The sequence below is a fragment of the Pseudochaenichthys georgianus genome, chromosome 15 (genome assembly GCF_902827115.2).
Source record: "Pseudochaenichthys georgianus chromosome 15, fPseGeo1.2, whole genome shotgun sequence".
NCBI lineage: Eukaryota > Metazoa > Chordata > Actinopteri > Perciformes > Channichthyidae > Pseudochaenichthys > Pseudochaenichthys georgianus.
Window position 1 is genome coordinate 20896391 of NC_047517.1, and position 25899 is coordinate 20922289.

General features: G+C 39.6%; 1 protein-coding gene across 2 annotated transcripts; it reads left to right on the plus strand.

The window, feature by feature from the left end:
• The first annotated feature begins 7775 nt into the window (after positions 1 to 7775).
• Positions 7776 to 25677, plus strand: thbs2a (thrombospondin 2a). 2 transcript variants are annotated; one of them, XM_034100857.2, is made up of 23 exons: positions 7776 to 8061; positions 8403 to 8474; positions 8738 to 9291; positions 9761 to 9845; positions 11978 to 12177; positions 13630 to 13770; positions 13856 to 13949; positions 14319 to 14489; positions 15467 to 15643; positions 15947 to 16120; positions 16884 to 17011; positions 17122 to 17274; positions 18405 to 18623; positions 18705 to 18812; positions 18898 to 19057; positions 19159 to 19277; positions 19358 to 19592; positions 20752 to 20979; positions 21087 to 21358; positions 22476 to 22573; positions 22719 to 22858; positions 23776 to 23806; positions 24151 to 25677. In XM_034100857.2, the coding sequence occupies exons 2-23, from the start codon at positions 8408 to 8410 to the stop codon at positions 24152 to 24154; spliced, it is 3558 nt and encodes a 1185-aa protein (XP_033956748.1). In that variant the 5' UTR covers positions 7776 to 8061; positions 8403 to 8407; the 3' UTR covers positions 24155 to 25677. The 2 variants fall into 2 exon arrangements, with proteins under 2 accessions (XP_033956748.1, XP_033956749.1); XM_034100858.2 differs by lacking the exon at positions 23776 to 23806.
• Positions 25678 to 25899: the final 222 nt, after the last annotated feature.

Consider the following 25899-nt stretch of genomic DNA (forward strand, 5'->3'; position numbering starts at 1 on the left):
GCCCACTAGCAATTTCGTCAAGAATTGCATTCTCTAGTTTTGTTTATTATGCTTTGCAGTGAAAGCAAATGGGCGAGGTAAAATAGCTTAGAGGTGAATATTTGTTTCCCTGACTTTGTAAGACAAAGTCAACCACCTTAATAAGATGCCTGTGGTTTTAATTGTCAATACGTGCACTGAATGGAGGGCTAATCCAATTTAAAGCCAGGTTTTCAGAGCTAACAGTACTTCATTTTTCAACTCCCCTTGATATTCTGTATATTAACAATATATGTGTATTTTGAAGTATCAAAAATTACTAAAACCATTCTTTTTGCAGACGTCTACTCTGCTGTGGGGACGATTTAGAACAGCTATTGGTCACAATGGAGAAGGAACTGAGCAGGATGAAGATCTGGTTTGACCAAAATAAATTAACATTGAACGCAAGCAAAACCAAACTCATAATATTTGAGAATCGATCGACCAATACAGAGAAGAAACTCACTATAAATGGCGGCCAATTAGAAAGAGTATCGGAAATAAAATTCCTTGGAGTAATCATAGACAATAAATTAAGTTGGAAACCACATATAAGCTATATCAAAGCCAAAATATCCAAATCAATAGCAATTCTGAATAAAGCCAAATACCTAATTAATCAAGCTTCTTTGTTTATGCTGTACTGCTTCTTCATACTTCCATACATGATGTATTGTGTGGAAGTTTGGGGGAACACATATAAAACAAATACACATCCTATCTTCATCCTGCAAAAAAGAGCCATACGAGTTATACATAAAACTATGTACAGAGAACCTACAAATAAATTGTTCATCAAACTAAAAACACTAAAACTACAAGACCTGGTTGACTATAAAACTATTCAAATTATGTTCAAAGCCGCACATCAACAATTACCTCATAATATCCAGGGACTTTTCACACGGAGAGAAAGCATGCACATGTTGAGAGGAAACTGCATTTTCAAAAAACCACCCGTACGAACAAATGCCAAACTTCATTGCATCTCATCAAAAGGTGTTAGTCTGTGGAATAACTGTAATGATGCACTGAAATATTTTACAAGTCTATCTAAACTGAAAGTATTATTTAGGAGTCAAATCATTAATGGTTATGAACAGGACCTGTAAAATCCCATTTGTTGTTATTTCTTGTAATTGTAAAAGTTTTATAAAAAAACAAAAAGCAAACAAATTAACAAGACAAACATGTCGCTGATGACGATGACCTAATGTTAATTTATAAGAAAAATATATGCTAGAGGGGACCAGAAAAGATTTTTTTAAGCTTCTTCTTGCCCAGGTTGAACATGACAGAGACTATCTGAGAATTATTATTGTTTTTTTGTTTTTTTTTGTTATTTTTTGTTTTTTGTACTTTGTTATAATTATTAATTTGAGTGAGAAAAAAAAAAGTATGCTTTTGTTTCTGACATGTTCAATAAACTGACAAAAAAAAGGAAAAAAAAGGTGGTAGACCACTGATAAATATGTTTCCATGGAGCTAGGTGTGTTGAAAATAGCATTACAGTTTTGCTTCAGGACTTATTATTGTTGCTTCACAATGTAGCAACAATAATAGATACAGTATCTTGGTTTTCAGTTGGGCGTGTACAAATATGTGGGATTATTTATTTTATATCGGATTCTTGGGAAAGCAGTTTACTTGCAGTAGTGTTATTAAAGCTTGTGCTTTTGTACATCTTTACCAACTAATCATCCTCAGGTATGAAAGCAATAACACACTAAAATAAGAGGTTAATGTGGCTCTCTGCCTGGATGGTAGGGCAGGTTAGATTTTAGCATAGCAAATCCCAGATAACTGTTTTTTCTTTTTGGTTAAGCTTTCCACCAAGAGTGGTAAAGTGGTGTCATTTGATCATATTGGACTTACTTCCATATCCAATCACCCCTGGAGGATTTGGTTTCAAGCGCAGCAATGCTCTGTCAAAGTCTGTTGAACTTGAGAGCAAGCATCTGTAGCTAACTAGCAACAAGTATCATCTGCATAAACTAAAGACAGTGAAGACAGTTAAATAAATAAAGCCTCAGAAGAATTGTACTCAATGCTAGGGTACATAACTACTACTTTCATTAAAGGAGGTAGTCATTACAAACAAATTGATCCTTGTGTGATATTAGTTTAAACTAATACAAGTGTAAGCAGCATTTAGATGTAGTAGCTGGTCAAGTTGATGTTTGATTGTATCCCTGTCATAGGTATATATAAAACATGCATACTTTTTTTAAATAATAAAGCAAAGTAATGTGAATCTTGAACAACTAAGTGTTGTGGAGTAAAGTATAATGTGTAGCTGTTAAGTGTAGGGATGTACAAGTATACATTAGCCTTGCTATTTTCCACCACTGGTGCAGGGATATTTGGTGTGGAATGGATGTGGCACATTAACATATAGTTATTATCTTGAACATAAACTTGTTTAGTTAAGAGTTTGTATAGGCTGTGGGAGCTTCAGCTCCTCTGCAGCACCTTCTGTGCCCAGGGACCCAAGGCCAGAGCTCCTCCTCCTCCTTCTCCTGCTCTCCGCTACACTGAAGAGATCTCACTCTCACTTTGTTCTCCGTGTCACACAACACTCTTTATGGTGCTTTCTTTCACTGTCCATACAAACATAAATCTTTATGTAAGTCCAGCATTGTTTGTAGTTCCCTCTTTGTCATACTTGCACAAGTTTGCTGTAAAACAAGCCCAGAATACTCATAGTTCTTAAGCTCTTATAAATGTGCTCAATATATCTTACTGCTCTGCCATAACTCCAAACATCTCATCAGCACAGGGAAGAAAAAGGAATCTGGAATAAATTACCAAATGTTAGCATCTCTCAGAAATGAAAATGCAATTGAGAGGATGGACCTAAAAGGCTGATTGTCCCTATTTAATGTCAACCTATTAACCTGAATTGAAATAAGTAATAAGTCAAAGTAAATTGAGGGAAACACTTTTACTAGTACTTTCTTCCATCTTGCATGTATTTGGTGATCAGATCTCCAATTTTCACATGCAATTACTAGGCATTATGCTGGCGTTCCAGTTAAATACACATCTGGGGATAAGTCTTAACCCACTGGATTGAATGTAGTCCTGATTACATAACTGTGACTAACGTTGCATAAAACTGTCGGTGTTTGACCCTCCTGAAACATGATCACCCAGCAGGCAATTAATGTTTTTATTATCAATAATGATCCCCAGTTTAATATCACCCAGGAAAATATTCTGCTGTGTTGAATATACAAATCCTGTATCAACAAATCCCACTCACATAGGTCACATGTAAACCTTTGAGAGGAGAACAAGTCAAACACTGGTTATCTCACTTTGATGTAATGCCTGGTGTTAGCCAAGTTATGTGAGACATTTTTATATGAAATCTCGAACTAGATGACTTGAGAGCAACAGGTAGTTTCCTGGAAGCAATTGCTCTTTTTTTGCAACTTCTTGTAAACTATCCAGTCAAAACCATGGGTCAAAACACATGCTCACTTAATATAGAATCTAGTTTTTGTGCTGTTATATTGCACTCTTTGCAAGTGCAAGTGCTTCATTTCACCGTAAAAACCTTGATGACAGTAAAAGTTGCCTCCTCATATTTGTGCCAGATTGTTGAAAGTGTAAGACGACTAGTGGACAGCATTAGCGTGTCAATGCACAGTGAAAACTTCCTTCGAACCCAGAAAGTCAAACTACTCCTTCTGCAGAATATTGATTTGAAAGATTAATGGTGTGTACAGATCAGCCTGAATGTCTTTGCAGTGTACTTGCACCACTCTGGACTTTCAATTCGCTCAAAATCTATATTTAGGGACCTCTGTTTTGTGAAATGAAGCCTGTCAAGTAACTCAAAAGTTGTAAATTACGACCTGCAACAATCCGTCTCAGTAGGAGAGGAAATGTGTAGATGTCCTGTGTTTGGAACAAGATCAGGACATTTAGACAGGATTTTTAATAAGAACTTCCTTCGGGATTCCAGGTAGCTGAGGATATTGTATCATTATGGTATCAGTTGATGCATAGCCTAATGCATGAGCCATTAAATGAAAACATTGTGTGGTTTTGTCATTGGTTCACACACAATTGTATTGTGAAGATCTATTTCTGAAAAACAATTGTCTTTGTTTCCATATCTTTCTGCAGCCAAGAGGCTCAGATTGATGGTTCTACTGATGTGGCTCCATACATCACCTATATATAAACAAAACATTGTGTCATCAGGTCAAATTAACATCTATGGTAAAAAGAAAAATGTTGCCTAAAGTTCCTGAAAGAAAATAAGCTAGAGCACACAAGTGTTTAAATTGAGGAACAAGACCAAAATAAATGAAGTCATTGACTGTGAAATTTAAGTGACCTGTGTTTGGCGAGGGAAACACTATAATATTTTGACAGTGAAAATTGCTATTGTGCGAAACTTCAATCTATCTTAGTCAGGCATGCTATGCTAGAAGCTCTTTATGGCTCTAGTTACAGAATAGTGTTGCTTATAGCTAATTACAAATGTAAGCATGCTAACGTACTCACAATGACAATGTTCGTTTTTAACAGATATAATGATGAATATGTTAACCTTCTTAGTTTAGTGTATTGTCAGCTTATTAGCACTAAACACAGCTTGGCTAAACACAGCTAAAGTAACATATTGCACATAAGGTGCTATGAGTGGAGTTTGATTTATTTAATTATATTGACAAGACTGCCAACTAGTGTGCACGTAGATGTTTGAAACCTTTTGATAAAGCCATAACAACTGAAGGCTTACCAATGATATCAACCATCATAAAGGCTTTTGCTAAATGGCTAGAGGAACAGTCTCATTGGCTTTGGAGCAACAAAGATTCATTTGATGCCATTTCCATCACCACAAACAATCTTACTAGTGGTTTCTAACTGGTAAACTATAGTTAGTGAAAAGCCTATTGTAAATGAGTAATAAGAGTAATAAGGGCAGTAACATCTAAAGAAAAATCCTGCTTCCCTCCAGATATTAGAATGCATACTTTTACATCATGTTACAATTGTCATGCAAAGAGAGCGGTCATTCCATTTGGGAGATATTAGAATGATATTTTACAATCCGGCCACATTTTTTTCATTGGAATTGCTCAATGTTTGGCATGATTAAATGAACAATTTGAAGTAAATCTTAACTTAAAAGAACATTTCTATGCAACTTCTTAATTTTGGTAATTCCCAGGACTATTGTATTTTACAGAGGACGCAAGAATTTGAATGTAATATGTGTCACTCTCTCCAGTTCTCATACTTTAAACATTTCAGGTGCCAGATTTCCTTTTTGGACTGTGCTCCTGAGTCACACTCTACCCATTCCTTGTTAAAAACACATAAACCTCCTTGGTGAAGTCACAGCTTGGAGAAGAGAGTTGGAAACTATCATTGTTTATCAACCTTAACTGACATCCATTACCTTCATTGCATGACTCCTCCTGATCGCTGGTGTTTGTTGAAGAGTTGTCCATAGTTTTGTAAGCATCCAAATTACCCAGAACTTTTTGAAAAATATTTTCTTAACCTTTTCGGTAAAGCCTCATATCTTAGATCTCATATGATGGCAGTTTGCCATAACCATAACCAGATATTGATGTATTGCAAGTTTGACTTACACAATGCAGTTTTAAAAAATGAAAATGATCAGTGGCATCATCATAATAATTAATTGAATAATGGTCATTTTATTTAAAGAATGTCCGGCTTATACTAAAGCTTTAAAAACTAGAAAGACTATACTAGCTCTATATTTAAAAAGCCAATGGAGACTTTTCCTTCCAAAACAACACATCCTCACTCCCAGGTCGGCCTATGTTGACGTTATGTCAAGTCCCCTGTGTCGGCTTTTTCCAACGCAAGGGGGGGGGGGGCTTAGCGTCCATTTTCAACGCAAGGGGGGGGGGGGCCTTAGCGTCCATTTTCAGCTTTCCGGGATGTCCATATGCTTCTATGGACGGACGCTCATGGAAGCACGGCATTCGTTTGTGTCAGCTGCCCTTAAAGGCAATGTGAGCGTCCATTCTCATTGGATAACGGAGAATTGTACACCCGGAAGTAAGGATTCCCCTTACTGTCGATTGATTTTACAGTGATATCTGCACTATTCATCGACTAAAAAACACCAGATTATCCTTGTTAATTACACAACATTGATTGGTTTAAATTGTGTGCAATGCTTTTGTATTTTTCCCCTTCGATTCGGAGAAACAAATCTTTTTTCGGAGTAAAGGCCCTGACACACCAAGCAGTCACCAGAGGACTAGCCGACGCTGAAGTCGGATTTTACCATCAGCGTGCATTGTCATATTTTTGTATGTCTGACTTAATGTTCACTATTGTTTCTAATTTATGTCAGGTTATGAATTGATGTTGTTGAAATGAAATTGTCCAATTTGGTAAGAAAATGTTCTCCAGCCTGTTTTTTCCTTTAAATGGAATGCAGGTTTCCAATTGACGCAAAGCAGCCCTTAGACGTATCCTATTAGTACAAAAAGGCCTACCCATGCACATCCAGTGCTATGATCCCTCCACAGGGCTCCAGGAATTAGACGTTGTATCAGCTTTTCTTTTCACTGACACCACAGAGGAAGTCTGTGGAAGTCTGATTAGATTCAGCCCCTAGTTTTGCTGATATAGGCTTAGTTTGTCGGGGGACATCTTACTTCTTCCTTCTCTCTGTCTATACCCGTGTACACTCATGTTCCGATTAACCCAGCTTCCCCAAATGTCTTTCTTTTTGGTGTCTATATACGCTGGGATCCGGAGTCATGGATGATCCTGCGGTCCTGTGTCCTGGATCGCGAGCGCTGGATCTTGAGTCGTGGCTGTGGTCCTGGATCATAGGTCCTGGATGGATATCCTCGTGGATTCATCTTCCTATTATACACACATGCATTTCCAAACATTTGGACTACCTATGTTGCAAATGTATTATCTTTTCAATTTACACACGGCATCTATTGCACGTCTGTCCGTCCTGGGAGAGGGATCCCTCCTCTGTTGCTCTCCCTGAGGTTTCTCCCATTTTTCCCTTTAAACTGGGTTTTCTTTGGAAGTTTTTCCTTGTACGATGTGAGGGTCTAAGGACAGAGGGTGTCGTATTGTCATACTGATATTCTGTACACACTGTGAAGACCACTGAGACAAATGTAACATTTGTGATATTGGGCTATATAAATAAACATTGATTGATTGATTGATTGAAGTCTCCAAGCACTGGAAGCATCCAAAGTGGAAGCATCAGAGGTTTCTATCGTATTAGAGGTCATTTTCTTGATCTTTTTTTGTATTATTACATTGCAGATTTAATTGGTATTTTCTATAACTATTTTTTTTGTCAAAATGCCTTTCAAGCACAACTTCAAAAATGTTACTTAAAGCTTGAATTATTTCTTTAACCTATGAGATGAAGAAGTGGGGTTAAAGTCTCTGTTTTATACCATATCATTATTCTGCTGTTATGAATTGTTTTGTTTTTTAAGATCACCCAGAGCAACATACTTTACTGAAAAAATTGTTGTTGTTCGTTTTTTCCATCACCACAAATAACATTGTGTCTTTAGTGTGTAACAGTCCAAATCTCCAATCCCCAATTAAATTGAATTAGCTGTCGACATAGAGGGAAGGTGGGTGTGATATGGGAGGAGATGGTGGGCATCACGCCGTGAGGAATGATGGGTTGTTCACCCCTCATACCAGCCTCTATGAGCGCGCACGGATAATAAAATTACGCCATCGGAAGATAATTATGTAACTCGGTCTCTTAACAACCGGCTGCAAACGGTTCATACCCAGAACATTTTGAATGACAGGCTCTCTGCATGCCTCTATATAAGAGGAGGGAGGTGGGTGCTCTAGTCACTGTTGTGCCTTTAGTCCTGCAGACTGTGGATGTTGAGAACCAACGTGGACTTAACCCTTTTTACGCACGAGGTTTACAGGAGTTACCACTTCTTATTCCTTTTGTCATCGGCTTTTTCATTTGCCTTTTGTCGGATATCTGACGGACTGAAACATAACGTCTGCCTTCGTCCGGTAAGTTAAATGGATGGCACTTTTGTCGTTTAACTTTATTATGTGGATTGATGGTTTACAGTCAAGGGGCAGTTGAACAGCGCTAAGTGATTCATTAGGCTACTTGTTGGGTGAAAACACTTTTTCCACTAACAAGGAAAGTTTTCAGATGCTGTAAACGGTAGATTGCAGTTAAATATCCGGGATTTTGTTTATACTTCTATTGTATCTATTTCACAATTTTTTTAAGTATTAACTGAGAGGCTCAAAGGCAAACCCAACATTTCAGATGGACCCAAGGTGTCGTCACAAAAACCATAAAAACGAATAATAATATAAAAATATTTCTGTTTCTTTTGAAGGAGATATGATACTCAGGAGGTGTCTCTTCTTGCTGCTCTTATCATTTAATTTCCTCCACGCTTTACCTCAAGGTAAGTGGAACAATTGTAACTGTGACTGCAATGCTGACTTTTAATAGGAAGTTATTATTATGATTTTGTTTAAGTTATGACCTAACTCAATGCTAGTACAACTAACTTAAGGTGCAACCCTCCATTCCAGTGACGTTTTTAAGATTATTTGAATAGTTTTCAATGTTTATGCCTTATGCCATTTTCTCTTATTTTCAAGACAGTATTTTATCATTATCTTTCCATAAACAGTCCCTATTCATTTCTTTTGGTCTAACTTGTAGATGGTGAGCAGGAGGATGAGACCTTATTCGACTTGTTTGAAATCACCCACATTTCTCGCAAGACACTGGGGGCCAAACAGTTTCGGGGCCAAGACTCAGAAGCCCCAGCTTTCCGCTTTATCCGCTTCGACCACCTGCCCCCAGTGAGTCCCCCCATACTAAAACAAATACTACGTCAGATTCAAAACAATGAGGGCTTTGTGTTTGTGGCTAGCATCCGCCAAGACCGCGCCTCAAGGGGCACCCTGATTGGTTTGGAGACCTCTGATGGCAGGCGGCAGTTTGAGATTGTGTCCAACGGACGTGCCAACACTCTGGACCTGGTGTACTGGGTGGACGGCTCCCAGAATGTGGTTTCGTTTGAGGATGTGGACCTTTCTGACTCACAGTGGAAGAATATCACACTTCATGTTCATGGGGAAAATGCAAACCTGTTTGTTGGCTGCAGCCTGGTGGACAGCTTCATCCTGGATGAGCCTTTCTACGAGCACCTGCAGGCTGAGGGAAGCCTCATGTATGTTGCCAAGGGATCCACCCGGGAGAACCACTTCAGGGTAAGACTTTGGCTTATGGGCTGCTAGACAAGGATTTCCTAGCATCTGGAAACTTAATTCTTACTTCAGTCCTTTTATGACTTTTCTGGCTGGATTGCAGAAGTTTAACGGCCCGAGAATATTGTGTTACCTTTCATAAATTACAAGAAACTGTGGTCTTAACAAAGCCTGTAATAAAAGCTCATTTTAAACAACCGTTTCCAGAAGAAGAGACATGCATATTCCCTCTTTAAAGTGTGGCAGAGTGGCTCAATGTTGCCCTGGTCTTCTTGTCTGAAAAAGACTCCAGATTTAGACTCTAAATTACCCCTGTCTGTAAAATTGAGGGTGACAAGGTCAAGAGGGAAAGTGTTTCTCTTTTCCCAATGCACGCTTGAACAGTAGTACGTGGTTATTCAAAAGGGACATAATGTCATTCTTAAAATATGCCAAAATATGCAATAGAGACACATATTTTCTTTCCAAACAGGGCCTCCTGCAGAATGTGCATTTTATCTTTGACACCACAGTGGAAGACATCCTGCTGAGCAGAGACTGCGAGGTCCTCAAACAAGGTAAGAGTGGATTTTTTGTGTTGTTTTCTTTAGTTTAAACCACTGTCACCCAAAAGTTCCTGCCAAACTCATGCAGTGAGAACCATTTGTGAGGTTTTCATAAGCCAAATTATGAGTGTTTGAAGCCCAATACCTTGCAGATGTGATCGGGAAACTCTTTCACATGCAATCCTCCAAAGCATGGTATCTGTGTTGTGTTAAGCATAAACGAAAGCAACTTGCCAGACAAAACAGTTTAGTAAACTCAGAGCCTCTCTTTGTTCAAATGTAGCTTTTTTTGTCTTTTTCTTTCTAAAGTGGATCAAGAAAGTTGCAGCTTTGATATGCGGCAGGATCTCCCACTATTACTTTGTGTGTACGGAAACAACAGTGTCGATGCAGTGGCTTGATGTCGATCAGTGTGTGTGGTGAAAAAAAGGAGATACAGATGCTCACATTTATTTCCATTTGCATTGGACTTGGGATGATGCCTGAAAAAGAAAAGAGAAAGTGAATGCTATACTGCAGAGCAGGGTGCTTCCATTTCCAGCTGCACACACACACAAACACACATACACACAATGAAGTCATGAATTGGCTGATTAGGTAGCTTTTCTCAGCTGAAGCTTTGCTCGCATGAGGAACAGTACCTCATGATCATCACACACAGAGAGACTGCAACAAAAAAGGATACAGATATCCCAGTTAATATGTACATAATCATCATTTTCAACAAAGCTAAAGGGTCACAAGAGCTGGAAACAGTGTCTTTAGTTTGCTGTGACAATGCAAATCAATATGTGGTCAGCATGTTTGTGCGTGACTGAGCTGTTGTATTTTAGATGCCACAAGCTGTGTTGAAAGAGTTTTTTTGTTTTAACAAAAGTCACCAAGGCTTGGAAGTTTTCTGCATACTGGCTAGTACCAGTCAAGGTTCTGCCCTGGCAGCAATTCTAATGCCAAAAGTCACTCATAAACTCACATAACCCGCACTCATAAAAACTGTCATGTTGGACATTAATGAGCAGTATTAAAACTACACAAGCTCTCTGCCCTTTTTTTGAAATTCTTTCCTCGATCTACTTTGAGAAAAAAAAGAGAATGTCTATCAGGGAGAGAAGAATGTTTAAATGCTTTCACAGACGAGCTTGCGCACGTTCACATGCACACACAGCGTGAAGCCCTCCTGAGATTTAAATGAATCTAGCAGACTGAAAGGGAAAGAAAACATAGCACTGGCTACAGTGGGACATCATTGAGCAATTTGGACGACTACACTGTACTTGATTTAGAGCCCCCTGGTCTGCTATTAATCTTCACCAATTTACATTGTAAGATCCAAATCAGTTGCAGATATGTGCTGTGCTTTGGCTGACTGACAGGCATTCCATGGAGCTTTGATATGTGTCTTGTGTGTTTTTTTTCAGCATCACACAGCCATAAAGCTCCTCGCTGAAGTTAAGTGGTTTGAGATACAAATTAGGAAAATAAATTAAGGGAGTTTAAAAGACAGATACTCATAATTTCATATGGTTTAGTGTATTCCCACCCTACAAAAGATTCCCTGTTCTCTCTGTGATTTATATTTTCGCCTGTCCGATTTGCAGATTGTCTGCTTCAACTCGAGGGATTTCACACACTTTGGAGATGAGGGTATTTCTAGTGCCTGTGCTACGGATCAGCTGTAAGAAAAAGACCATGAGCTTCACAGGCTGCTTGTAAACCCATCTGTGTGGTCACTTGGTCTGATAAGTTCATATAGGAAGTGTCCACTTCTATAAAAGGTCCAGAGGATTTATAACGGTGTGGTTTCTCCTCACTTCTCGAATACCAATATTTTCAATCCCCTCCCATAGCCAACCCTTGCTGTCATCTCTGGTGGACAGATTTACCGTCAGTGTTTCAAACAGATACATTTGTCAAATCAAACCCATGCTGAGTGAACATCTGTTTTGGAGAACAAAACCAAACATTGTAATTACCGCATTGTTGTGATCTTTTTACCGGATACAAAAAAAACGGAAATCACTCCGTTCCCTAAACAAAGTCCTTGTGTTTCAATCATCAGACCCCTCAAGTGTGTTTCCCATCACCAATGTTTGTCCTTCATTTGTATCTTCGTTGTCTTGATGTCTCTATTTTGCTCCCTCCAGATGATGCCAATATTGTGAGCGAGAGCACAGAAATTGTAGATGTGAGTCCTTCCATCACCACAAACATTATCGGTCAGAAGACAGACGATGTGGGCGCAGATATGTGCGAGCGCTCCTGCGAGGAACTTAGCACCATGTTCCAGGAGCTCAATGGCCTGCGTGTTGTCGTCAGCAACCTTATTGATGGCTTGCAAAAAGTGGTAAGTAGTAAAAGTGACATTGTGTTTGTGTTAGACAAGCTACTGCCTGTTTCCCTCTGCGTTACATGCCAATTTCAGTGCTGAATGGGAAAATGATTCAAATCTGTTTTTGTGTGAGGAAGGAAAATGTCACTGAATAATTGACATTTTAGGGAAACAAATTATACAATCCTCGCTGTGGTAGCCAGGAAGTAAGAAGTTTGAATTAGGTTACTAGGTTACCTCCATTGGTTTGAAAGCAAACAGAAGGTAGCTGCAGGACTGTTTATAGAGTGGCCTGTGGTGGCTGAACCCGTATGACTCCTGCTATCTGTGGCAGCGTGAGTCAGAAAGATTTTATGACATGTTACATGTGGATATAGGAAGTGTTCCCCTGGCAGCGATGGGGTCCAGTCTAATGTCTGGCTGTGTTTAAATAGCCCATGTGTTTCCTCTGGGAGCCTCCCAGCAATAAGAGAGTCTAAGCATGAACCTTGGGAGAAAGAAAAATGCGGCTGGGATGAGAAGGGTCCCTGAGGCTCTTCCAGATCGAGTGGTGTCTTAGATTCTAGTGCTGCACGCTGCTGCCTCCTTTTTCCAACGGGAGGATGCTCACACACACCTTTAGCAATAGATTATCGACTGACAGCTCCCAAGTGTTCAGGAGTCCAGCCAGAGATCCCCTGGTCTCCAACTAGGCTGGAGGTTACAATACGAACAACTAAGCAGCACATTTAATGGGCTGTTTTCCTTGAAGCATAGAGAAATAAAGACATGTAGTTTGCAATTTTGAGTAATGCAAATCACATTTTGAGTTAAACATTTACTCATTAATAAAATGTAGTACCTTTTTCGTGTAGATTACCTCTTTGGGTACATTTTATTTTTGGTCTTTGAGCTTTGTTTTCCCTATTGAGGCCATCTTAAAGAAAGATGTCTCATAATCATATGAAGTTGTCGACCTGAACTCTGATTATGAACTGGAGAGGAATATATGTTGGAAGAATAGGTTCATTAAAAGGGTTACATGCTGCTACATCAGAATCTGAATTATAATCGGTTTTATTACCAAGTAGGTTGATGCATACGAGGAATTAGCTTTGGTATATATAGTGCATACAAAAACACAGAAAGAAGAATATGTAGCAAAACAAAATAAAATAAAAATAGGACTGTTATGATTTGTCACTTATTATAACATGGAAAGTGATGTTCATGCTTTAACTGGTTTTCAACACAAGTGATGTGTTAAACTCTCTAAGTGAGAAACACTATTTCTACTGGGACATTATGCACTATTACCCTTTCCACCTGGTGAAAAGTAACCTCACATGTGCTCTCATGATGGAATCAGCTTGTCAGCAGGTGTATGCCTCTTTATGGAATGCAGCATACCTCTATCATGAGTGTGCCCTAATCATTTATGACTGATCTCCTCTCTGACTGCAAATATGTCTGTCTTTGTATGTTAAGACAGAGGAGAACACAGTCATGAAGGAGGCGCTTGGGAAGATGAAGAAGCCAAAAGAGAAAAACATGTGCTGGCAGGATGGCCGCCTCTTCGATGATAAGGAAGACTGGGTTGTAGACAGCTGCACCAAATGTACCTGCCAGGTAGTGCCAAGTCATGTGGAAATATGGACAGATTCACCGTGGATGTCAATGATCCTGATATATGTATTTCATTCATTCATGGCAGGAGTCCAAGATTGTGTGTCACCAAATCACATGCCCCCCAGTGGCCTGTGCCAGCCCGTCATTTATCGACGGAGAGTGCTGCCCAGTGTGTTTGCGTAAGTATTCAGATCCTCCCAGCATATAAACACAATTATTAACACACACAGTTTTATGCGTGAATGCTATTTGAAATTAATGGTTCAATATGGCGTAAAAACAATAGTCCACACATATAAAGTTTTACCACAATAGCGTTGCAGCCAGTTGGTGTATATGAGCGACCCACATATTTATGGGACAAAATATAAGTCACTCAGTGTGGCTGCTGTGGGATTTTCAGATGACGTCATACGATAAACAGGCTGACATAAATAATAAAAACATGTCATGATCCTTTGATGGTCATTTTGTAATTCTGTTTAAACATCGAGGAGAGGGCGAGTGTTTGCCAAAGAAAGTTGACTTTGTGCTTTTGCTTGTTCCAGCGATAGACAGTGAGGATGGCTGGTCTCCCTGGTCAGAGTGGACGGAGTGCACAGTCACCTGCGGGACAGGAACTCAACAGAGGGGTCGGTCATGTGATGCAACCAGCAACCCCTGCAGCGGATCTTCTATTCAGACCCGCAAGTGCAGCCTGAGCAGATGCGACAGCCGTGGTAAGGACGTTGTTGAAACTCTTCTGCCACTCAGTTCTCATCTAAACACTTGAGATGTATTAGCAACCTACAGTGCAGTAGTGTTACTTGATCAAAGTATGCTACCTTTGCCCAAATAAATATTTAAGACAAATAACAGTATGTGATGTGGGAGGGGGAAATATGCTAGAACTGTGAAAACATACTGCACTATTTCACTATTTCACTTTTTTCCCCATTTTTCGTTTTGTATTTACTATTTACTAATTACTTCCACTATATTTTTCTGTTTATCTGTTTTATTGTGTTGCACTGTTGGAGGAGCCTGTGACCTGAGATTTTCATCGTCATAACTACACTGTAGCTATGTTCGTATGACCAATAAAAGCCTTGAACCTTGAACCTTGAACATATTATGATAGGATCCCTAAAAGTGCAAAATACCAATTGAACGCCTCTGTTTCTTTTTCAATATGTCGAAAAAGGATCCAGTGAATCCCAGTTAAGCCCTGGAGCTCATGATATGGTTACTGGGTGTAGCCACTCAAATTAAATTCCAAATAAATCACTGAGTGTTCCATAGCGCTGTTATTTTCGCGCTTGCAAAAATAATTAATATTAATTAATTTGATCATTAAATGGACAGTACTATATGAAAATGGAAGCCCAAACATACGGGTTTTCATAAATTGTAGGATTTGCATGTGTTATTACTTGCAGCATTACACTGCATCTGTGTGAGTGACTGAACCAGTCTAACCACTGGAGGTTAGTTTACCCATAATGACGTAAATACTGGCGCAGGCATCATAGAACATCTTTGAAAGTGAGCCATCGTCGCCAGCATCACATATTGTTTACTTAAAGAAAATGTGGTGGCCATTGTCTTTGCTTTCTGCAAATTATACACGTCTGTAACAATTTGACTGAGTGGAAATCTAGAGGATAATATGTGACATGTGTTTTGTTGATCTCTGCATGATATGTTTGATACCCAGTTCGTCAGGACGGAGGGTGGAGTTTGTGGTCCCCATGGTCGTCCTGCTCAGTGACCTGTGGAGAAGGACAGATAACCAGGATACGACACTGCAATGCTCCCATGCCACAACTGGGGGGTACAGAGTGTGAGGGGAATGGGAGAGAGACTCAGCGCTGCACTGCAGAGCCCTGTCCCAGTGAGTGTTTCAGCCTGTTAACTCAAAAGCAGCATCTCCATCACAGCAGCATCCGTGTGAAAGAACCAGACTTTTCTTGACCCTTTTGGCTCCCCCGAGGCAACGTTCCCCCTGTGTTGTGGACTGGATTCCTGTCTGTCGTTCAGAAAATGTTGACTCAAATCAGCCCTGTATGTTTTCTCTTGTTTTTAAGTTCCACACTTCAGACTCTCTGGCTGCTTTCTTATAAAGAAAATATGTGTAGAATGAAATACTTGATGGCAAAAAAATGCATTCCTTATCATATATTTCCTTATCTTTTAGTTGATGGTGGTTGGGGTCCTTGGTCTCCATGGGCAACCTGTTCTTCAACATGCGGAGGAGGGATCAAAAGTCGGGCCCGTGTGTGCAATAGTCCTCAACCTCAGTATGGTGGCAAGAAATGTATTGGGGAGGCTGATGACAGTGACAGCTGTAACAAAAAACCCTGTCCTGTTGGTGAGCAGCGGTCATCTATATTAGCCACGCCATCTTCTTGCTCTAGGGATGTCAATCTCTGTCACTTATTATTTTACTGACTTACTATACCTGCTTAACACCACCATGTTTGCTAATTGTGCTGCTAAGCTAAGTTAACATGCTAACACAATAAACGTTCATGCTGTACAGGATCAATCAATCAATCAATCAATCAATCAATCAATCAATCAATCAATCAATCAATGTTTATTGATATAGCCCAATATCACAAATGTTACATTTGTCTCAGTGGACTTCACAGTTTGTACAGAATATCAGTATGGCACCCTCTGTCCTTAGACCCTCACATCATACAAGGAAAAACTTTGGATGGACTTAGGATGATCATTATACATGCTAAACACCACCATATAAGTATGCAACTGTCATTATGCACTCTTTAGCTTTAAGCTAAAAGCAGCACTGGACTAAGTAGCATAGCTAACATGTCTGTAGACTGTTGAACTTGTCTTGATAGTTTAAGATTATATTTCTGACAGATAGCATGTAAAAAAAAAAGTAAAAATATTTCTTGCAGAGTAGCTAAAGCCAGCACTGTTTTTGAAAGAAATGTTGTTAAATGTATTTTTTAACTTAAGTATCAATATTAAATAAATTACAAGTATCAATTTGAGTTAAAATCACATTTTAAAGTTGAATCATTTGGAGGCACACTATTCAGATATGTCCGACAATGTTTAATTCAATTTCCCTTGTTTGTGCCCATCTAAATCTTTTGCAGATGGCTGTCTGTCTAACCCTTGTTTTGGGGGAGTGGATTGCAACAGCTCTCCAGATGGATCCTGGGAGTGTGGCCCATGCCCTGCTGGTTTCCGTGGAAATGGTACCCACTGTGAAGATCTCAATGAAGTAAAAACTCCTGTTTTTCTCATGTGCATGAACCAGACGTGTATATAAATACTCCATTCATGTAATTATTTGTCTGAATTTCACTGATTCTTTTCATTGCCCTCTTACAGTGCGACATGGTCTCTGATGTTTGTTACAAAGGGAGTGGAATACAGCGCTGCGTCAACACCAACCCAGGTTTTCACTGCCTGCCCTGTCCGAAGCGCTACAAGGGCACCCAGCCTTTCGGTATGGGTGTGGAGGCTGCAAAGAAGAACAAACAAGTGAGTGAATGTTATTCACATTCAGTTCCAATAGAAAACTATTTATTGGATGCTATTCAAACAGGGGTAGCATTTGAAGTGAGAACAAAATGCAGTAACGAGAAGAAACATGTGGGCCTTTAGCTCCAGGCTAGGTTTTCAAAAGCAGCTGTGTGGATTTTTGTATGTCGGATCCAAATTCATGAATGATGGAAGAAGAACTTTGTGTGATTTACAAGCCTAGTTTTTTCTCTGAGAGTGTTTATACTTCGTTGGAAAGGAAGCCACTTCAGCTTGACCCAGTATCAGCGGGCAGAAGGAGCTGGAGGACATTTGGGAAACTTAAGAACAAACACATGTTACATATTTCTGTTACCTTAACTGCAAGATCAGAGGTAGATTGAAACTGTATTTGTTACTGTAGATGCTGAACAGATCAGTGCTTTTATTAAAGCAAAAACAATGGGAAGCTTTTCTTGACTTTGGCTCCCCTCACTAGATCTTCAAAACAAGTTAGATTCCACCGCTGTCATAGGCAGCTGCTAAGTTTTGAGCGGCATTACGAGTAATACGACATGTCATAAAAGTCACACTAATTACTTGATTGGAACACCCTTTTCTTCTCCTTTGTGATCATTGTATTCATAAACTCCTGACCCTTGCATAAATCCCTCTTGGACCATTATGTTCATCTTTGGCCTTTGCAGCTGCTTGTCTTGGATATGATGCCCCAATTTCGTTAATTGATTTGGGAAAACAGGAATTGTCTCATTGCTTGTATTAAGGGGGTTCCATTGCACGGTTTTGATCAAAGGCCTGTCCTGCTGTCACTCTCTGCTCTATGAGCTCATGGAGTGGCATCCAGACTGCCTTCCTGCTCATCCTCTGGTAATGAGTGGCAGCTGTGAATACCTTGTGCTGCAATAAAGGGGCAACAGTGGGTCATAGTGGGATGGATAATGCATTAAGTGGGATTTCATAAAATCAACTGTGCCCAGAAAAGCCACGCACTGTGGCCAAAATCTCTCCTTTAGATTCAGATAAGCCCTTTCTTTGAAGTAGCTTCCAAAAAGAAACCTTAAGGAAGTAGCAGTAAGATAAGTACTCTTGACTTCAACATGTCATCGATAACCTGCCGTGTTCTTCTTCAGGTGTGTGAGCCAGAGAACCCATGCAAGGACAAAACCCACAACTGTCACAAATATGCCGAATGCATCTACATCAGCCACTTCAGTGACCCTATGTACAAGTGTGAGTGCAGGACTGGTTACGCTGGAGACGGCTTCATTTGTGGAGAAGACTCAGATTTGGATGGCTGGCCCAATCAGAACCTTGTGTGTGGAGCCAACGCCACCTATCACTGCAAGAAGGTATGTTCTTGTACTCCATTACCTTACTTGGTGTTTGCTGCAGTTATTATAAATGATGGTATCTGTGTCTTATTATTTTAGGATAACTGCCCTAGTCTTCCCAACTCTGGACAAGAAGACTTTGACAAAGACGGTCAAGGAGATGCTTGTGACAAGGATGACGACAATGATGGAATTCTCGACGAAAGGGTACAAGAGTTTTTAGCACATTTTCTATTAACACATTCATGATAATCAAAGTATTCCCTACCAACTACTGTTATTTCCCCCACAGGACAACTGCCCCTTACTTTACAATCCTCGCCAGTTTGACTTTGACAAGGATGAAGTTGGCGACCGCTGCGACAATTGTCCTTATGAGCACAACCCTGCTCAAATAGACACCGACCACAATGGAGAAGGGGACGCCTGTGCAATAGACATTGATGGAGATGGTAAAATGGCCAAACCATAATAGATCAAATCAACCCATCTAAGGCAGCCTATTATTATATTTGTACCTTCAATTCTCAATAAAACTGCCCTTTTTCCTCAGAAATTCTGAATGAGGCCGACAACTGTCCCTATGTGTACAACACTGAACAGAAGGACACTGACATGGATGGAGTTGGTGACCAGTGTGACAACTGTCCATTGTTACACAACCCCGACCAGGTGACACACCATACTGCCTGATTATGGCACGTTACAGTAGGTGTAGGAAGTGTTAACCTCTGTCTGTTTTCATCCAACAGACTGATGTGGACAATGACTTGGTTGGAGATCAGTGTGACAATAACCAGGACATTGATGAGGACGGCCATCAGAACAACCTGGACAACTGTCCCTATGTGGCCAACGCCAACCAGGTGGACCATGACAAGGACGGCAAAGGAGATGCATGTGACTATGATGATGATGGTGATGGTATACCTGACGACAAGGACAACTGCAGACTGACACCCAACGAAGACCAGATGGACTCTGATGGTGAGGATTTAACATTTAAAGTGTTAAAAGGGAGACATCTCCGCTGCCAATATCTCCATATGAAGCAATTCAAAATATTCAAGATTGATTAATAGCACTTCGGGTCATCGGAACATTTTAATTTTGTGGTCAACTGCCTCTTTAAAATGTTCCCTGACTTAAGTTACCTACAGCAATATTATTTTGTGCGTACTATTTTTAGACTAGGGAACTTCATCAACTTATTTGTTGCTTACTTGCAAACATTATTTAATTAAAACTGACATCGAGATACATTTTGACATAAAGGGGTTAGCAGTTTATTGACAAAATAATCTCAACTCAAGGTCTCCTTAGTGGAAGTTGAAGCTTCAGCTGCACTCAGACTTTCACTCATTACTCTCTGACTCCATCACATTTAACTCAGCCTGCCGTCCCACAGATGTTTTCACAGTCAGCAATTAGCTCAACTGCAGCAGGTGTGAAATATGGTGGCTGTGGAAAAAGTCAGCGGTCGGCTTGGCACAATTGATGTCATTCTGCATGACTTCAGTGAGCCGCCCAGCAGGGCACACGCCAGGCTGTGAAGTTTTTATTTCCCTCAGGCTTTGCTAGTGATTATTCCACAGTGCCCAATTTAAGCAGGGTTACCTGGAGTTTGTACAGCTGTCTGTAACCGAAAACAGACCGCGAAGGAGATAGGCCCCGGACACTGGCGCTTTCACAGCTCGTCAGATAGTGTTTATTTGATAGGATCGTTTTGGCCCATGTGCAATAACAAAGCTGATGACAGAAAGCAGCTAGCTACTTCCACACTGTGGCCTTCATTAGCCTCTTGTGTCCTTTCCACTGTTTGGTCCTGGCCTTTAATAGACTCATATGTCAGTGGAAGTTATCCAAGTATCAGTGGAAGTTGTCACAGCATGAAAAGATGGCTGATTTGCCTTATTAGACTTGGCCTAGGTATTAAAGCCAGCTTCCTGGGAGGAATCGTTTTTTCCCCCATTCATTTTTATATTGACTTGGAGGAACTGCTTAGAAGAGGGAATGTTGTTATACTCACATGCTGCCATAGAGATTTTCCCATCTCTGGAGAAATAGGAAAAAATGTCATATAAATCTCACATGTCTACATTTAATTGGGTCAAACTAATTTATTTGATCTCTTTTTCTTGAGCAGGCGATGGGAGAGGAGATGCCTGCAAAGATGACTTTGACAACGACAGTATTCCAGATATTCTTGACGTGTGTCCGGAGAACAATGCCATCAGTATCACAGACTTCAGAAAGTTCCAGATGGTCCACTTGGATCCTAAGGGAACCACTCAAATCGATCCCAACTGGGTGGTCAGACATCAGGGCAAAGAGCTGGTCCAGACTGCCAACTCTGACCCAGGCATCGCAGTCGGTGAGCAGCTTGCATATTTTTACTCCATTATTTTATGGGCTGCTCTTTGAATCTCTGTTTGACTTCACAGCTGTAATATTTGGTACGTTTCTGTCACACCATCACAGGTTTTGATGAGTTCAGTTCTGTGGACTTCAGCGGAACGATGTACGTGAACACGGACAGAGATGATGACTATGCAGGTTTTGTGTTCGGCTACCAGTCGAGTGGGCGCTTCTATGTCGTGATGTGGAAGCAGATCACGCAGACTTACTGGGAGGACAAGCCCTCGAAGGCCTTCGGCATCTCCGGTGTTTCACTCAAAGTGGTCAACTCCACCACTGGCACAGGAGAAAACCTCAGGAATGCTTTGTGGCACACGGGCAACACTGCTGGACAGGTGGGCTTCAGGCTTGATGATCTTTAGTTTATTTTAAAGGTCCCCTATTATACTCTTTTTCAACAGTATTATAGGTCTCAGATATATACAAAACATGTCTCTGAAGTAGGGTTGCCAGAAACTGACCATGATCAAAATCGATTATTCGGCAGCCCTGGCGAATAATAATCGATTATTCGACCCAACCCCCCCGCCCCCCCGCGGGAGAAAAAAAAAAAAAGGAATTCAGTTTTTTTTTCTTTACTGGAAGATGTTTAACAGTACAAACAACAAACAAGCATGTCATCACAACGACGTGGCCTTGAAGTGAAGTTGGTAATGGCCGGCTGTGCTGCGTCTTTCTCTGTAACCTCTTTGGCGTGCTTCGCACTCAAATGCCAACGCATTGTTGAGGTTGAGTTGTGATAGACCAACGTCTTTTCGCAGAGCTTGCATTTAACTTCCTTTGGACTTGTAAGTTCGAAGTAGTTCCACGAGGAGGAACTCTTTTTACCTGCCGCTTTGTTCATCTTTAGTCGCACGTGTGAGGGAGAGGGGGGGCGGGGTCGGTGTGTAGCGTGCTGCAGCAGCAGTCTGCTCTGCACGCAGGCTTCCTCCAAGTTTACAGTAAAACAAACTGGTGGTGTGACCAATGACAATTATTAATACTATTACTATTATTAGCATATATATATATTTATATATATTTTGGTTGAAACTAAGCCAAAAAAAATAATTAAAATCGATTTTTAAAAATAATATTCGATTATGGAGACTGTAGCGAATATTCGAATAATCGAATAATCGCTGGCATCCCTACTCTGAAGTGTTTAGCTCGAAATACCAAACAGGTCATCCCATAAAACCCTGTGTTTCAGCCCTAAATGGAAATGAACAGCCAAACCCCACGCCCATTTACGAAAAAGTTGCCCAAATCTGATCAGCTCATTTTCAGACAGGTTTTTATATAAATGGATCCGGACAAAAAGAGAGAGAATCTTTTTTCATGAAACTTTCAAATCTCTTTAGACAGAGGGGACACATGTTTATGTATAAAATACATGAGAGGTGGATTTTGCACAATAGGTGACCTCAAAAGGGTGAAGCTGTATTAAATGCTGTTAACTATTTGACATAGGTGCGGACTCTGTGGCATGACCCAAAAAACATTGGCTGGAAGGATTACACCGCCTACAGGTGGCATCTCATCCACAGGCCAAAGACTGGTTTTATAAGGTAAGAAACAAAGTTGACCATAAAAGGAATACCCATTGCTATTCTGTTAAAAATCTCTCTAATGCAGTTTGTGGGAATACTGTCCATTAGTAATCATTGTAATCTCAACTCATTAAGAAGTTAATGTCTGACCTGTATTCTGCAGGGTTGTGGTCTATGAAGGTAAACAGATCATGGCTGACTCAGGACCAGTTTATGACAAGACGTTTGCCGGAGGAAGGTTAGGCTTGTTTGTCTTCTCACAAGAACTGGTGTTCTTCTCCGACCTCAAGTATGATTGCAGAGGTTAGTACAAACGCTTTGATTACTTTAAAATTCGAACTATAAACGGTTCTGTTTTGTTATAGAAATAATGACGTGTGTATATATACATATATATATATGTGCGTGCATGTATAATGGCACATTTCAAAAACAGTAACTCGGAAAAACTTTTTATAACACTTTAACTTGTCTGCTTAACCTCAGGAGCCAGGTTAAAGCATCACGGGATACGTATTCCAAACATTTCCCAAACATTTGACCATAGTTTATTTAGCTAAAAGTATTTTAAAAAGCAATGTAAAAGCTTGTCAAAGTAAAAGCAATATTTTTACCTATGTAGAAACCAATATAGCTTTTCTGCAACATAAATGATTTGCAATTGTCTGAATTCATATCCAAAGAATGACTGATTTTGTTTCAACTGTTAGATCAAAATAGTTTGTAATGAATAGCATAAAAGGGTTCACAATTCGATTAAATCTGGTTTGAACTGATTCATAATTATTAATACCTTGTTAAAAAAATAAACTATTTTATGGGTTTGGGAAGCTAAGTAAAACATTGCTGTCACTGGGGCAGGAGAAGTAATTCTTCTAACAAACACAGACATACAAACAGACATAGTATTTAGCTAGGTAACACTTCAAATATAAATACTGTCTTATTATGGATTTGACTAAAATAGTGCTGTAAGTGTATTCAACCATCATTTAAATTCTGTGGACAACACTTAGGTGCTTATTGTACAAATAGTTGTTGAAGGGTTTAGTTTGGGGATGTATGTGTGTGATGTGTGTATACTGTATGTATTTGTATCTAAGTGGACATGCAAATGTTCCAAATACGTCAACCTGTATACACCTCAAAGATCAGACACTCCATCTGTGAATGATTCTGGGTAAAGTATTTAAACCTTCAACATCTTTTTCAAACCTCAGATGAGTCGGAGTGGCCAACAGTGTTCACAAGGTAACGATGAGAGGGGTTACGTGTTGTGTGTTGGCTGAAATTGAATGGTCACGCTATGTTCCTGCCTGTCAGCTTGCCTATGTACAATGCCCCAGATGCATTGTGAAAGACCTTGCGTGTTGATCCAAGGATCTTCTGTTGAGTGCTAAACACTGGAAAAATGAGCCTGCAGCCTTTTCACAATCACGGCCACAGATATTAAAGTCACGCTTTTATTTTTGACGCACACAGTGCACATGTTGTTGCTGCTCCCTGGTGCTTTGACTGTGTGAACCTCCTTGAGTCTCCCAGTTTTGATTATAAATGTGACGGTAATGGAAGCTGTTTTCTCAATCTTTCCACAGATAACTGAAGCAAGTCTGATAGAAAAAAACATCAGGAGGCAATAGACAAGAATTCCTCAAAGTAAACATCACGTCATCGCCAAATCCATTGCAGCGTAAATGAGACTTTCCATACTTCTCCATGCTTTGCCTTGAACCGGGGAAAGCATGGCTGTTGAATTGTACATTTCTGAAGCTGGGAAAGAAGAACTGGTGGGATTGGACACATTTTTTTGTGGTTGAAAAAAAGCAGATTATCTAATTATACCTATGTCTACATTTAATAGGGTTTATTGTACAACCACTTACACGCTGTTAATGCTTTCCTTCAGTTTGTAATAACTTGTGACTCGGCCGTTTTCTATCTTTAATACATTTCTGTCTGTTTGGTGTTACGAGGCTCATTCATGGCTAATCAAACAGTTAATACAAACATAAACTGTAACCAAAGCATAACATTCCTATTCATCCATTCTTTTCATCCTGAATGTTTTTTCTTTTTACAGAAAATGATTTAAATAAGCCATTTTAGTAAATGCCAAAGATGTTTATACTAAGTCTGTATTATATTTCCTTTTTGTAAATTATTTATGGTCTGCTTGTTTTGTTTGTTGGCATTTTTTGCTAGAGTTTGTAAATAATTATTTATTTGTTTACACTGACAAAACGCATAATTGAATATCACAATCACAAGACAACGCCAAGTAGTATTGCAAGATTTGTAGTATTGTCATGCATTTCCTTCACTTGTTAGTTTTTCAAATGTTTCACATCAACTGTAGCATAAGGCTTTGGAGAGGATAAACATCAGCTGCTTTTCAGTAATCACACACATGCTGTGTTTATGTGTGTGATAGTCGCTGCCAGAGGAAGTTAATTCTGGTTACATGTGTGTTTCAAAAAGCTACTGTTTGTTTTCTTGGCTGTACAGGAAGGGCTTCATTGTCCTCAGAGTGATATATTTCTTTTGTACACGTGGAACATTTTTCAGTACTCCTACACGTCTATAGGAACTTAAAATAGTCCATCTTCAAAAACTGGCACGGTAGCTTTTCCTCTACGATATTGAAACACAATATGTCATACTAAAAAAAAAAGAAAGCACATCCAGGTTTCAGTGGAATGGTATTGAAATGAAATGAAATGCAGTTTAATTGCCTGATTCCTAAGTGACATGTCACATATCACAACAGCTGAGAGTCATGAAAAATATTCTATACAAATGCCTTTTTCATTTTTATGTTAGTCACAAATCTCACTTATGAATATTTTGAAGCTTTACAAGTGTTGTTAGAAATGGAATCCAGATGAAGGTCTCTAAAAACAAAGTTGCCAGTTGACTGTGTAGTGTGTACAGCCGTGTTGTTGTAAGTCTGTGTAACAGCCGTGCTCTTCCACATTTGGGTTCCTTCTTGTTCATTTTGTTGAGAGTTTGCAATGCACAAAATGTTAATGTTTTTTTTGTATACTTGTGTTGTTAGATATACATTTTCTACAAACTTCAGTGTAAGAGTGTTCCGTTTTCATAAATAAATCTCTTGTACACCATTTTGTTGAGCACTGAAAATTATTCTATTATGATTACTCACATAATAAAGACATATTGCTGCTTACCCAACATTAAACATACAGTATAAAATAAAGCTGGACCCAGTTTAAAGGATCCGGCTGGTTTTCATTTTAAAAAATGTATTGTCAACAAATCCATAAAAAAGACCAAATCCAACACTTTGTTGAGGACTTCCCTAAGTATTTTGTCAGCAGAGGTCT